This window comes from Ammodytes marinus, assembly GCF_949987685.1.
Source record: "Ammodytes marinus genome assembly, chromosome: 12".
NCBI classification, from domain to species: Eukaryota; Metazoa; Chordata; class Actinopteri; order Uranoscopiformes; family Ammodytidae; genus Ammodytes; species Ammodytes marinus.
In genome coordinates, this window is record NC_137216.1 from 14944206 (window position 1) to 14957340 (window position 13135).

The 13135-nt window shown below is 39.8% G+C and overlaps 1 protein-coding gene across 1 annotated transcript; it reads right to left on the reverse strand.

Annotated features, from left to right (window-relative positions):
• Nucleotides 1-5097: 5097 nt before the first annotated feature.
• Nucleotides 5098-12779, reverse strand: pofut2 (protein O-fucosyltransferase 2). Its single transcript, XM_080037770.1, has 9 exons — nucleotides 12598-12779; nucleotides 11543-11796; nucleotides 11117-11261; nucleotides 10793-10903; nucleotides 8191-8257; nucleotides 7727-7852; nucleotides 7306-7486; nucleotides 6949-7072; nucleotides 5098-6649 (listed from the first exon to the last, which is right to left on the reverse strand). Exons 1-9 carry the CDS (start codon nucleotides 12771-12773, stop codon nucleotides 6496-6498), a joined length of 1338 nt encoding a protein of 445 aa, XP_079893896.1. The 5' UTR covers nucleotides 12774-12779; the 3' UTR covers nucleotides 5098-6495.
• Between the last annotated feature and the right edge of the window lie 356 nt (nucleotides 12780-13135).

Genomic DNA, 13135 nt, shown 5'->3' on the forward strand with positions numbered 1-13135 from the left:
ATTGACATAAAGGTGTGGTTAAGAAACCCCTTAGAAAATAACTTTCCACCACTTGGATTCCTTAAGACTTTTAGTATGTTATTAATTATATATTCATGAGTCAAAAACAGTTGAAATGGCTTCTGTTGCAATTTTTGAGAGGTCCACCCATATTTTCTCACAAAATGCCTGTACTAGAAGCCTGCTCTTTCTCTTGTTGAGTCTAGGTGTAGTGGTTTTCGATCAGGACCAGTTCTAATGCGGTCTGGACCCCAAAAAAGCATTGACATGTGCCTTCATTGAATTTTCACAGATAGGGTTAAAGTTTCACAAATCAGAAACTATGTTTTCCAAAATGTATAGCCTCACTGTGATAATGCAGTCCAGATTTGAAGAGTCTAGGTGCAGTGGTTTTCAATCAGGACCAGTTCTAATGCCGTCTGAATCCCCAAAAAGCGTTGACATGTGCCTTTATTGCATTTTCACAGATAGGGTAAAGGTTTCACAAATCAGAAACTATATTTTCTATAATCTATAGCCTCACTGTGATATTCAAGTCCAGATTTGAAGAGTGTAGGTGCAGTGGTTTTCAATCAGGACCAGTTCTAATGCGGCCTAGACCACTAAACACCATTAAAATGTGCATTCTTTGCATTTTCACAAATAGAAAAAAAGTTTCACAAATCAGAAACTATGTTTTCCATAATGTATAGCCTCTCTGTGATATTCTAGTCACGATTTGAAGAGTCTAGGTGCAGTGGTTTTCAATCAGGACCAGTTCTAATGTGGCCTAGACCCCAAAAAAGCGTTGACATGTGCCTTTATTTCATTTTCACAAATAGAAAAAAAGTTTCACAAATCAGAAACTATGTTTTCTATAATCTATAGCTTCACTGTGATATTCTAGTCCAGATTTGAAGAGTCTAGTTGCAGTGGTCTTCAATCAGGACCAGTTCTAATGTGGTCTAGACCCCAAAAAAGCGTTGACATGTGCCTTTATTTCATTTTCACAAATAGAAAAAAAGTTTCACAAATCAGAAACTATGTTTTCTATAATGTATAGCCTCACTGTGATATTCTAGTCCAGATTTGAAGAGTCTAGGTGCAGTGGTTTATCAGGACCAGTTCTAATGCGGTCTAGACCCCAAAAAAAGCTGTGAAATCTACCCTTTCTTTCTTTTAAACAAACTTAATAAAGGTTAAATCAATTTTAAACTGTTTTTAAAGAATGGTTAGACTCTCTTAGATAATCTAGACTAATTAATGTGGCTTTATTGCGGCGATTTAGGAGGTTAAACAACGGAGAATCAGTCACTTCGCCGCTCCTTAAGAATCCCTTAACTTTTCCTTAACTGCCGAATCGGCTGCTGCGAATCAGCTGCCAACTTCAGCGTCGTTTAAAAAAGTCTGAATATGAGTAATATCATACTTTTTTCTAGATTAATCCTAAAAATCGACTAGGCCTATAGTAACTGATAGCATAGGCATACTACAGCTAAAATGGTGTGGGCTATTAAAGTTGTTTCGTAATTATTATTATTATTTAAATGTTTTGCAGAGAACAACATTCACTGTCCAATTCAAATGAATTAATGGAGAGAAAGATGTATCAGTGACTAAGACTGCATGTTGAAAGGTTACAAAACTCTTTCGCATTTGTTTCACAAGGGAGAGCATTAGTTGAGCATCACATGAGCGACTCTCAGTTACCCAAGTTAAGTAAGGTGTTGTCGGGAAGACGTGGGTCTCCTCAGGGAAAAGTCACACAGTGGGGTCCAAGGGGAGTAAATAAGTACAAACAATGCAGTGAATTGTCTAGCCACTGCGAATTGTATGACTTTGCTGCGAGGACATGAACAAAAAAAAACAAGTGTGTCACAGTAATGGAAGGGGGACACAACTGCAGGCCAGGGGAGTCAAGGTTTAGTTTATTAAAATTATGTATTATGAATAACCCTCTGCTCTGCCCATACTAAAGTGGTGGAAATTGGTGGGGTTTAAGGGGAAACTAAAACACCACTGCCGAACAGTTTACTGGAGTAGGGAGAAGAGATAATGAAGTCTAGAGAACAGAGTGGAGCCTACAAAGTGGCTGGGGGCAAAGCCAGGTAAAAACAGGCCACACAAAAACAGAAAACTGTGGCAGACTTGTGTCCAAAGAAAACCCAGATAACTATGCTCTACTCACACCAACAATTGTTTCTTGTACTGAGCTATGCAACTGTTGATGCTCCCAGATGATAAGACAATGACACGCCCCATACATCCTGCGTCTACCTCTGGAGCGCGTCGCCTTACCTTACTGCTGCGTCTCTCGGACTTTTCTCGGACACACATGCAACGTCTCAGCAGCTGCTGCTGCAGCGCTGCTTACGCGCCCCACACACATCCTACCTCTACTGCGCGTCTACCTCGCGTCTGCGTCTGACTTTTTGTCACAGACTGTGAAATCAACGTAGAGCGAGCACACATCCAACCTCAGACGCACTGCTGAGGCGCGTCGGAGGCACGTCTGCAGCGACGCTCCCCTTCACCTCAGGAGGCTCGCCTATTTTTTTCTGAGAGCAGCGCGTCTCTCTCGCGTCTCTGTGCTTTAACTGATAGAGAAATACTCTGCTGACAGTCATACCAGCAGCATTCACTCTAGTTACACGTTTACCCGGTGTGTTTATTTCAAAATAAAACATCCCTCAGTCGTATACGCGAATAATCCCTTTATTTCACGATTTAATTGTGCAATCAAAATCCGAGGGATTTAAAACCTAATTTTCAATTAGTTCTGGCATTTCATTTTTGGATAAATGACACATATTGAGATCCAATATAGTGAAGAAATAAAAAAGATCATGATGAGCGCAACAGTTTTCCGTTGCTCTATCTGTGTTTACGGCCTTCTTCTTCCCCGACCACACCCCCCTCTCTCTCTCCCGTATAAATCAGTAAAGTGATTTTTGAAATACTCTGCTATACTGGCAGCTTTCGCTGTAGTTTCACCATTTCCTGGTGTGTCCCCTTCAAAATAAAACTTCCAACAAGCGAAAATATGGCAAAAGAAAAGAAGAAAAATGGCAATGGGGCGCACGGATTACTGCAGACTCAATATAAATCATATGCATCATAGATGACATGAAAGAACTTCATTTTTAATGGGAATTATCTATGAAAACTCTATGTGGAAAGATAGGGCTTTTAGAAGCAGCGCTGCAGCAGCAGCAGCTGCTGAGACGTTGCATGTGTGTCCGAGAAAAGTCCGAGAGAGGCAGCAGTAAGGTAACGCGACGCGCTCCAGAGGTAGACGCAGGATGTGTGTGGGGCGCAGCCCTATCTTTCTACATAGAGTTTTCATCGATAATTCCCATCAAAAATGAAGTTCTTTCATGTCATCTATGATGCATATGATTTATATTGAGTCTGGACAGTAATCCGTGCGCCCCATTGCCATTTTTTTTCTTTTTTTTTGCCATATGTTCGCTTGTTGGAAGTTTTATTTTGAAGGGGACACACCAGGAAATGGTGAAACTACAGCGAAAGCTGCCAGTATGAAGTCAATATGACTCTCAGCAGAGTATTTCAAAAATCACTTTACTGATTTATACGGGAGAGAGAGAGGGGGGTGTGGTCGGGGAAGAAGAAGGCCGTAGACACAGATAGAGCAACGGAAAACTGTTGCGCTCATCATGATCTTTTTTATTTCTTCACTATATTGGATCTCTATATGTGTCATTTATCCAAAAATGAAATGCCAGAACTAATTGAAAATTAGGTTTTAAATCCCTCGGATTTTGATTGCACAATTAAATCGTGAAATAAAGGGATTATTCGCGTATACGACTGAGGGATGTTTTATTTTGAAATAAACACACCGGGTAAACGTGTAACTAGAGTGAATGCTGCTGGTATGACTGTCAGCAGAGTATTTCTCTATCAGTTAAAGCACAGAGACGCGAGAGAGACGCGCTGCTCTCAGAAAAAAATAGGCGAGCCTCCTGAGGTGAAGGGGAGCGTCGCTGCAGACGTGCCTCCGACGCGCCTCAGCAGTGCGTCTGAGGTTGGATGTGTGCTCGCTCTACGTTGATTTCACGGTCTGTGACAAAAAGTCAGACGCAGAGGCGAGGTAGACGCGCAGTAGAGGTAGGATGTGTGTGGGGGCGTCAGCGTTGAATACTGGAAGCCAAAGGGCTAGATACCCCACACACCTGATCCTCATCAGCAATTAAACTCCCACACCTGCCATTCCTCAAGAGACAATTTACTCACCGAACCTGGTAGGCATTGTGCAAAGCACTTTTCTCAAACATTATGGGCCGGTTTCACAGACATGGATTAAGCCTAGTTCTGGACTAAATTGTACTTTCAATGGACAATCTCCATTCAAAACTCCATTTAGTCCAGGACTAGGCTCAATCCATGTCTGTGAAACTGGCCCTACATTATACAAACTAGAGTAGGCTATACAATTTAGAGAATACAAACACTTCAAAACGCACCCCTTTTGCTACACTAAGCAAGAGCATGTTGGGAGCGTGTCTATGTTCCCACAGCTTGAAGGTCCCATAGCCCTATGTTCCCACATTTCTACGTAATCTAACCTTATAAAAGCGAATAGTCTGTGTGTGTGTCTCACTCCTATTCTTACCTCTCCCTCTCCCCTTATCCTATCCACCCAGTTGTGCTGCCTGAACCTAATCGCCAATTAAAGGAACATAAGGCTGTGGGACCTTTGGGCTGTGGAAACATACATGACCCCCAGCAGATGAATGATTGAGATTTCATTTTTTAATTGAGATTTAAGCGGTGAGGGGGAGAAAAACAATGTAATCTTATCAGAGGTTGATGTGGCGTGTGGCATATCCCCCTGCAACAACAGATGGAAGTCTGTAATTCATTCAATTCTTTCCATGACCAGACAAAAGAAAAGGGCTAAACCAAGAATAGATTGCTCGAAACCAAAGGGATGGGCAATCCACACAAACAAGTTTGACATAATACACTATTGTGTTGTTAAGCTGACCGGTGATTTGCGTCATAATTTCTAACCTTCGGTTATTGAGTTAATGTGCTTCAAATGTATATGAGTGTCAGTTGAGGAGACAAAATCTTTTTGCTGCCACATTTAAACTTCACTAAAAACCTTTATTCAACACCAAAGTGAGACATCTACTATACAAAGCAAGTCATGAGACAATGCCCATACAAGATTGTTTTTTTCCATCTACAGGAATACAAATAAAAATGAGTGTGTGGTAAGATAACAGCTCTCTGCTGGCTAGTTTTGACAAGACACAGTGGCTCCTTTGTAGTATTTCAACTCCTTTCAATGGTAGCATTACTAGTAATAATGCCATAATCCCCTCTGTCAAATATACAGCACTGTCTATAATATTGTGATGTCATCGCGTGTTACAAATGCTAATACTGGCACAGCAAAAAAAATGGGTGTGGGGGGGAGGGGGTGGTATTCAACTCAAACACAGAAATACATAGGAAACATGAGAGAAAAGCTCCTATTTTGACAACATGAATGTGTAATTTATATGTTTAGGCTCTATTTTAAAAGATACCCTGTATTATTTATGACCACTAGAAGTGCAAGTTGTGTGATGTGATCCTCTTGTTGTTTGGACTTTGTGCAAAGGCACAAAGATGCATATGTTGTACTAGTGCGCTGTAACCAACACTTCTACCGTCATACGTTCAATGCTAAGCCATTAGCAGTTGGTGGCAGTAAAACACTAAGAAATAGCTATGTGCTAACAAAAGGCAGTGATAAGAGAATACTGCATACAAACAAAACATCACAGGTTTTAAAGTACTTTGAAAAAAAGTTTTTAAAATGTTTCATGAGAAAGGAAATGAACTCAGGCATTCAACACGTTAGTTACCCACAATGCGTATTGGTAGCAAACATTGAATGTACTGAATGTAAACACTTTACTTGTTTACAAAACTCCACAGGGTAACATTCATTACAAATGTATGTGATATCTACTACTACTTTATATTTGTGGTATTTAAAGAAAAAGAAGAAAAAAAGTACATTTTAAAAATAGAATAGTTAAAGTTTAGATGCTCCACATCTTAGAATCTCACATCATGTGAAACTGAGAATACCCCCATACAACATTGTCTGGTGCAGTCATAATAAGACACTGTTGTGTCACCAGTACTACCGGTGAGGGAAATAAATATCAGCAATTACGTAAAGAACCAGGCTGTCACGAGGGATGCACATTCACCATACAACCTACAAAATATTTGCAGGTTGACTTTCTGAATGTTACAGTAATACAGGTTTGGCAGCCCAGTCTTGGCCTTTTGAGCATATGGTTCAGTCACAGTGGTCACTACAGACCTGATTGCACAATTCTGAAACCATAAAAACTAAAAAAAAAAAATAATAATAATTATATAATAATAAAAATGTTAAAATATATTGTATATTCTATTCAAATAAATGTCACTTTTAACACTGCTCTTGGCACTTGTTGGTATCCGAAAAGTCAGAAAGTCCCTTGATCAGTAAACAATTTTCCAGTGTGTGGGCTGTTCACATTCTTTCTCAGTATCCCCACAGAAACGATTGTATGTGGTTTTGGGGTCAAATCCGAGGATCTCCCTCTCTTCATGGATTCGGAAAGAGAAAGTGGACACCGATGTTCCTATGAAGAATCTGAAATAAAGAAATTAATAAAGAAATAATAGATAAGAAAAACAAAAACATTTTAAAAGGTCTGTGCACTTAGTCACCATAACTAGTTTTTCAAGAAAGATTTTCCATGGGCAGGTATAACAGTGACGATGACACTAAAATACCTGAGCGCTAGGAGAAAAAGTTGGTCATGTGGTAAAATGCGGTAAGGTTTATCATATCTGGCCATCTTATTGTTGGATACCAATCAGATGACTGATAAACTGTTACTAATCATCATGCAATGAATACATGTAACAAAACCATGAAAAGGTATTTACCTTGCATGGGCACATATCCACTGGTCAATGATGGCCACTCCTCCATCTTTGAAGAGCTCCAGGTCCTCTGTGGATGGCTCAAACCGTACCATGTCTGGCAACAATCTTTTCAGCTCCTTCAATTCTACCAAATAACATAGGATTATACAGGTTTATAAAAAACAATTTATAGGGAGATGATTTCGTTAATATGCTGCTACCACTACAAACTAATATTATTAACTACTAGGGTCTTCTTAAAACAGTATCTCATGAACGTTTACACAGAAGTCTCATGTCTATATTATAAATGAAATTTCTTTGGTCATTTAAATGCACATTTTACATTGTTCCTGGATGTGCTTGAACGTCATTTACCTTCGCCATCGGCATCAGTCGCAACAAACACGATGTCCAGTTTGTGCTTCTTCATCAAGCCGCGCATTTTTTTGACCGCCCCCTTAAGGCTGGGCACATCCTCTCTGTGACCCCAGATAAAGTCCTTCCTCCGCAGGTGGACCCCCAGATATGGACCCCCTTTAACTGAGCCCTGCTTGCCCTGAGGGGAGGAAATTAAGAAAAGGCACAACACTGTTTAAGGTGAAAATTCTCCTGCTGCTAAGATGTTACGTTTGAGAGTTAAAAAGCTAGTGATGTGTTTTGCTGACTTGATTATATGAAAAAAAAATCCAAAAGAGGTAGAACATAAATTACACAAAAAATGCACTGCCAGAAAATAATGGGAGGGGCACAGTATGGTAACATTATGTACGGGCCACAATCGGATAAACTCACTCACTTTCATGCGAGTCCAGTCCTCACTGTAAACTGTATGGTCTCTGTCATCTGTTGAGTTCAGGTACTTTGCCCTGTAGTCGTCTCCTATGAGTCGCAGGTGTTTGGCAAAAACCATACTGCGACGGGTCTACAACAAAAACACAAGATAATCGCAGAGAATACAAAATCAGTTTGCAGAAGAGAAATATCATGGCTTATTGTTGACCTGTGTTATTGACAACTGACAACACCTTGTCGGTCTCTATTTCTCGAAAGATGACCCGTTCGCTCTACATTATCCCTTAGTTAAGAACACAGTAATGTTACAGGGTGACAACACACATCAGTGGCATGAGCTCAGATCAGATAGCCTAATGTTAATACAGTAAATGAATACAAGAAAACATAAGAGCCACCTTATACCAGACACCAACATTCAAGTTAATTCAGAGAATTTGTATGACATTAGTCCATTGGTTGACTCACATCCCAGTAATCCTTCCCAGCATAGTGGTCATGGAGGAGTGTCTCTGCTCGGTCAAGCATGACCGATCTGCAACAATAGCGGGACATAAACACCAAGATTTTAGCGGACAAACTGTAAATAATACCACACTCAAGTAACAATGAAGTCTGATCGCCTTTCAAAAGCAAAGACTCAATTGTCTGATCGAGGATTTATGCTTAATACATTGGCTGTTTTAACTAAAAACAGAAAGGTTTGGACACATATGATTAATGTGTGTTTGCTATAACATATCACCTTGGTCGTTGGTTACCTCACCTATAATCTAGTCAGATACACCTGTCATCTGATTTACACAAGGGCTTTAGAAATGGTTAATAATAGCTCGATATTAAATGTCACTTAAATAGCTTTCCTGGGGGTGTTCCGGTGGCGTAGTGGATATCAGCTCCGGCCTTCGTTGCAGTGGCCGCAGACCCGTGGTACCAACCCCAACCCCAACCCCCTCTCTCTCTCTGTCTGTCTCCCCATTTCAACTCTGTCTAATCTAATAAAGCTTGAAAATGCTCCCAAAAAAAAAAAAAATAGCTTTCCTGAGATAGTACTGCCAGGCCCGGATTAAGAAGAAAGATTACACTAGGCATTTTTTCGGGCCCCCTCCAAACGGATACTTCACGATTTGGTGAAAAACTACGTACATTTGAACTGCCACAAGAGTATTATGCTCATTCATTTGTTTAAGAGTTGCACGTTAGTAAACGGGAGTAAAGAGAAACGTAACCGAGTGTGCAAGCTCACTGCAGGAGCATTTCTGTAAGGTGCGTGCAGAGTCCAGTGTGGGAGCAATTTTTCCAACTGGATGAAAAACAGTGCAGTTAAATGTCATTCACACACCCAGTTCATCCCTAGTGCCTCCAATGTCCAGCTTAGTGAAAATAGTAGCCAGCCGAGATCCTGACTCTCCTAGGGGGGTCCGGGGGTATGTCCCCCCGGGATTATTTTTTTACCTTTTTAAAGTGAAATGCATGAATTTGGTGCACTTTGAGAGGGAAATTAAGAGGCTAAATCTGAGGAATTTTGTGTGAACAAATAATTTGGAGATACTGGCTCGAATGAAGTAGAAATAAAAGCTATCGAAGAAAGATATGGATTTTCCATAAAAATATTAATATAGAAAAAATATAATATATAAATACAATAAAAAATATAATTCAGTGTCCTCTGGGATGGTGCTTTTTTATTTTACGGAACATATTTCTCTTTAATATTATGAATGCATTTAAATGCAGTGAGAGGAACGAAGCAGAAGAACTCTGTTGTCCAGCTATCTTTTTTTCCACATATGAGGCTGAAATAGGCTATAGACTACAGTATACACAGTGCATGGGCAACTGAGGGCACCCCAATTTCCAATTTTTTTAAATAAACTCAATACCGAGTGATAAGTTAACCTCGGATGAACTGATTAAATTAATTGGCTATTAACTATCCAGACCAAAAAATTGTATTCCTTTTTTTGTATGATAACTTACATTTGCATAATATGATGTTAATATCAAACACATACCGTAAAAAAAAACCTAAAAAAAAAATATATATATATATATATATATATTTTTTTTTTTTCCTTCTCACTGGGCCCCCTTGTGGAAATGGGCCCTAGGCACGTGCCTAGAATGCCTATGCCTAGATCCGGCCCCGAGTACTGCTAGTTAAGACAGCCACAACCAACCATGTATACTGGTTAAAATGAGATGCTCTTTTCCAATGCCATAACTCAGATGTGTGTTGGCGTAGACACCAAAGAAAAAGACGGATCACTTTCTTACAGTAACCCAAATTTACTTCTGCAAGTGGCTAACTTTCAAAACACATCCTGACACTATGTTTATTTTATTTTTATCCTTGCAAGTTTACAGTTTAACTGAATAGATAACTACATTTTAAAAATACATACAAAGATAGTTTACATAGAGTTTTTAGGACGATTGAAATGCCACTATCGGATTCCATATTCCAGTTTAAAGTAGAGTGACAAAATCACTTTATGTCAAAGTCAGTGTATATCTCCTCACGATCCCCGTCTGTCTGTACAGTGTGTGTGCACCGAAACATAATCCAGTTTAATACACAGCCTAGGCTCTGTAAACACTAAAACAAGCATGTTACTAGTTACGGTGAGCCCCCTTTATTTACAAACCAGTTTATAGAGCCTTGGCTGTGAATTAACACCACATTCCTTTCTCAGTGCATATGGACAGCTAGCGGATCATGATTTTGAAAAAAACAGGATTTTCACAACAAGCATTCTACAGAATTGCTTACTCTACATTTAAGATGTTTGATGATTACAATAAATTATTTTCTGCATGTTCACTTTTGTGTACTAATGCATGCATGTGCACTTCTCAGAGACTTTTTTTCAGGCTGCTAATCAAACTTTTCTCTGTTCTGCTTTACGGGTAAAATTAGTTGCTGCTATGGACCAAACATTAACTGCAGAAGGGACTTGGTTTATCTAAAAAAATCAAGTTCAATAGAACCACAAAAAACTTAAATAACAATATTGATTTATCGCCATCTCAGTGCATTTTAGATCAGCATGTTGCAACATAGACTTACGTCACTGTGATGTTTTTCTGAAGAACTGGGGCCATGACGGAGGCATGGCCTTGGGCCGATATGCACGTTACATTTCGAGCTCTCGTCTCTTCGTAACCCCAAAACCAGCCCCTTGGAAACAAGAAAAGCACACAAAAAGAATAAACTAGATGTTCGGTCAAGAACAGAGAAGAGAGAGATATGCTAAAAGAAAGGTAAAGAAGAATATTTGTTAATACAGCAATACAGAACATCAGTTGAACAGCATATGAGTAGAAATTGTAAGAGTATCTGTGTATCTGTGTTTTAAATTGATGTTGTGGGTTTTGTGAATAGTTTTGCTACCTGTAGTAGCCCTGTTTATCTTTGGAGTACATCAACTTCTCAATGCATGGACGCTCATCAACTTTTTCCTCCCATTTCCCATCAGTCCATCCTTCTGCGTAGTTCTGCAGCACCAGAACCTGGTCAATAAACGGGCCTCCATTCTCTAGACCCAAGGGAGGAACAAATACATACTAACCGCTTTGGCTTAAACATACCCGAAATGAGTTAAGGCTCACTGTGTTTTACAATTGGATTAGAATGTAGCAACTATTTGCAAAAGAATCATTAGTATTAGCTAAAGAATCAAAAGCCTATACTTGATTGATACTTGTATTAATATGCAGTGTAGAGGCAATGAGGTTTCAATGGGTTCACATGCAAGACAAATGAAAACCATTCGAAAAAATTAGACTCAAGTAAGGGTCAACAAAATGAAAAGCTCACCAGCGATGAATTCTTCATACTCAATGACGGGCACATTGACCTGCAGGCTAGTGAGGCTGAAGAACTCTCCCCAGGGGATCCGGGTCTGGTGGATGTTGGGGCTCTGCCAGTGGTAGAGGCGACCCCATGGGGGAAGCACCAACACCCAGTCATCTCCGTCCTTCCTCAAAGTCTTCACCAGGGAAGCCATGCGGATGTAGACATCTCTCCGTAGGTTGAAACCCTCCGGGGGATTCACGTCGTACAAAAGGTACCTGAGAGGACAAGAAGAGAGGACATGAGAGCTCGGTGTCTTCAAAAAAAACAGCAGCAAGTTCTTTGGTCAGTGAACACAGAAGTCAAGGCCTTTTTTGCAATACAGCAAACGAATCCGGCCCGTGGTCGTTCACTGCATGTTATTCCCCCCTTTCCAGCATTTAATTTCTCTCTCCAACTCGTCTAATAATGCATAGAAATGCCAAAAAATAATATAGCCTATATAAAAAATATAGATATCACACTGCTAAGTGAAATCTACTTGAAGGCAATGACATAAGATTAGTTATTTAATTACTTGATTCATCACCTTAGGCTACAGCCATAGATATAAATACATATGTATTTATATCTATGGGCTACAGCTGTGCATGCAAATCCCAGCATGCATTGCAGTGTGTTGTAGTTTCTCAGTTGTATGGTTATACTACTACACTCTAAAGGAGTATACTTTATTTATACGCCGAATTTCATTGAACAGAATGGTGTTTGGTAAATTGATTGTGGTTGACAGTTTTACAACTGGTATAAAGCACTAATATGCAAGAAGTCCTTAAAACGACAACTTTTTGAATGGAGTCAGGTTACGTTACACCCTTTACTGACATCAACGCTGCAGGGCTTATCAACACAAGTGGTCACAGGATGGAAAAAAAGCTTCAGATGGTCAAGACAAGAGTATACGCTGGAGATGTAGTTACCACACAAATAAACATTATCATAGCAGTTGAACAACAACGTAGTAAAACGAGTAACTGACTAGTCTTTAGCATACAGTGGCTAGCTGAACGTAAACTCACCGTAGATCCCTAGCGAAAGCGATGGGTGCAGTAGCAGAGTGGCTCGCGCTGAAAACATTGTCGGTGTTTACGGTTTCAAACGCTGCAAAGGCGAAAAAAATAGACAAACAGAATGAAGTCAAAGAATAGGTCGAGGAAATAAAAACATCTGGTAAATGCTCTGCTCTGTGCGCCATATTTTTCCTCAGAGCCACGCACTTCCGGAAGGGTAAAAAGCGTCTGTACAGTTGCCAAGCAACTAGTGATGACAGACAGTGGGCCAGCGGATTTCTTGTGGGAAAAATAAAAAATTCAATTATTATTATTTATATACCGCCCGGTAGCCCCTTTAACCTCCTGGGACAAGGCAATTCATTTTTCTAGCAATTTCTGTAAAAATAGTGGTGTATTGAAAAATAAGAAAGGTATTTAAATTAGGAAGTTAAATGTAATTGTAGAACCTCATGTCATATGGACAGTCAGCTTTCTCCATAAAGGGCTGCCAAGTCTGGAACAAGTTACCCTCTCAAATCAAATCAATACCACATATAGCCTAAAG

What these genes read in the sequence shown, in the direction of transcription:
- pofut2 (XM_080037770.1), bottom strand. Translation starts at nt 12,773, where the DNA reads ATGGCGCACAGAGCAGAGCATTTACCAGATGTTTTTATTTCCTCGACC. An exon ending in CTGGGAAGGATTACTGGGAT is followed by an intron (nt 7,853 to 8,190) that starts GTGAGTCAACCA and finishes TTTTTGTTGTAG; the next exon opens with ACCCGTCGCAGTATGGTTTT. An exon ending in TGGATATGTGCCCATGCAAG is followed by an intron (nt 6,650 to 6,948) that starts GTAAATACCTTT and finishes TCTTTATTTCAG; the next exon opens with ATTCTTCATAGGAACATCGG.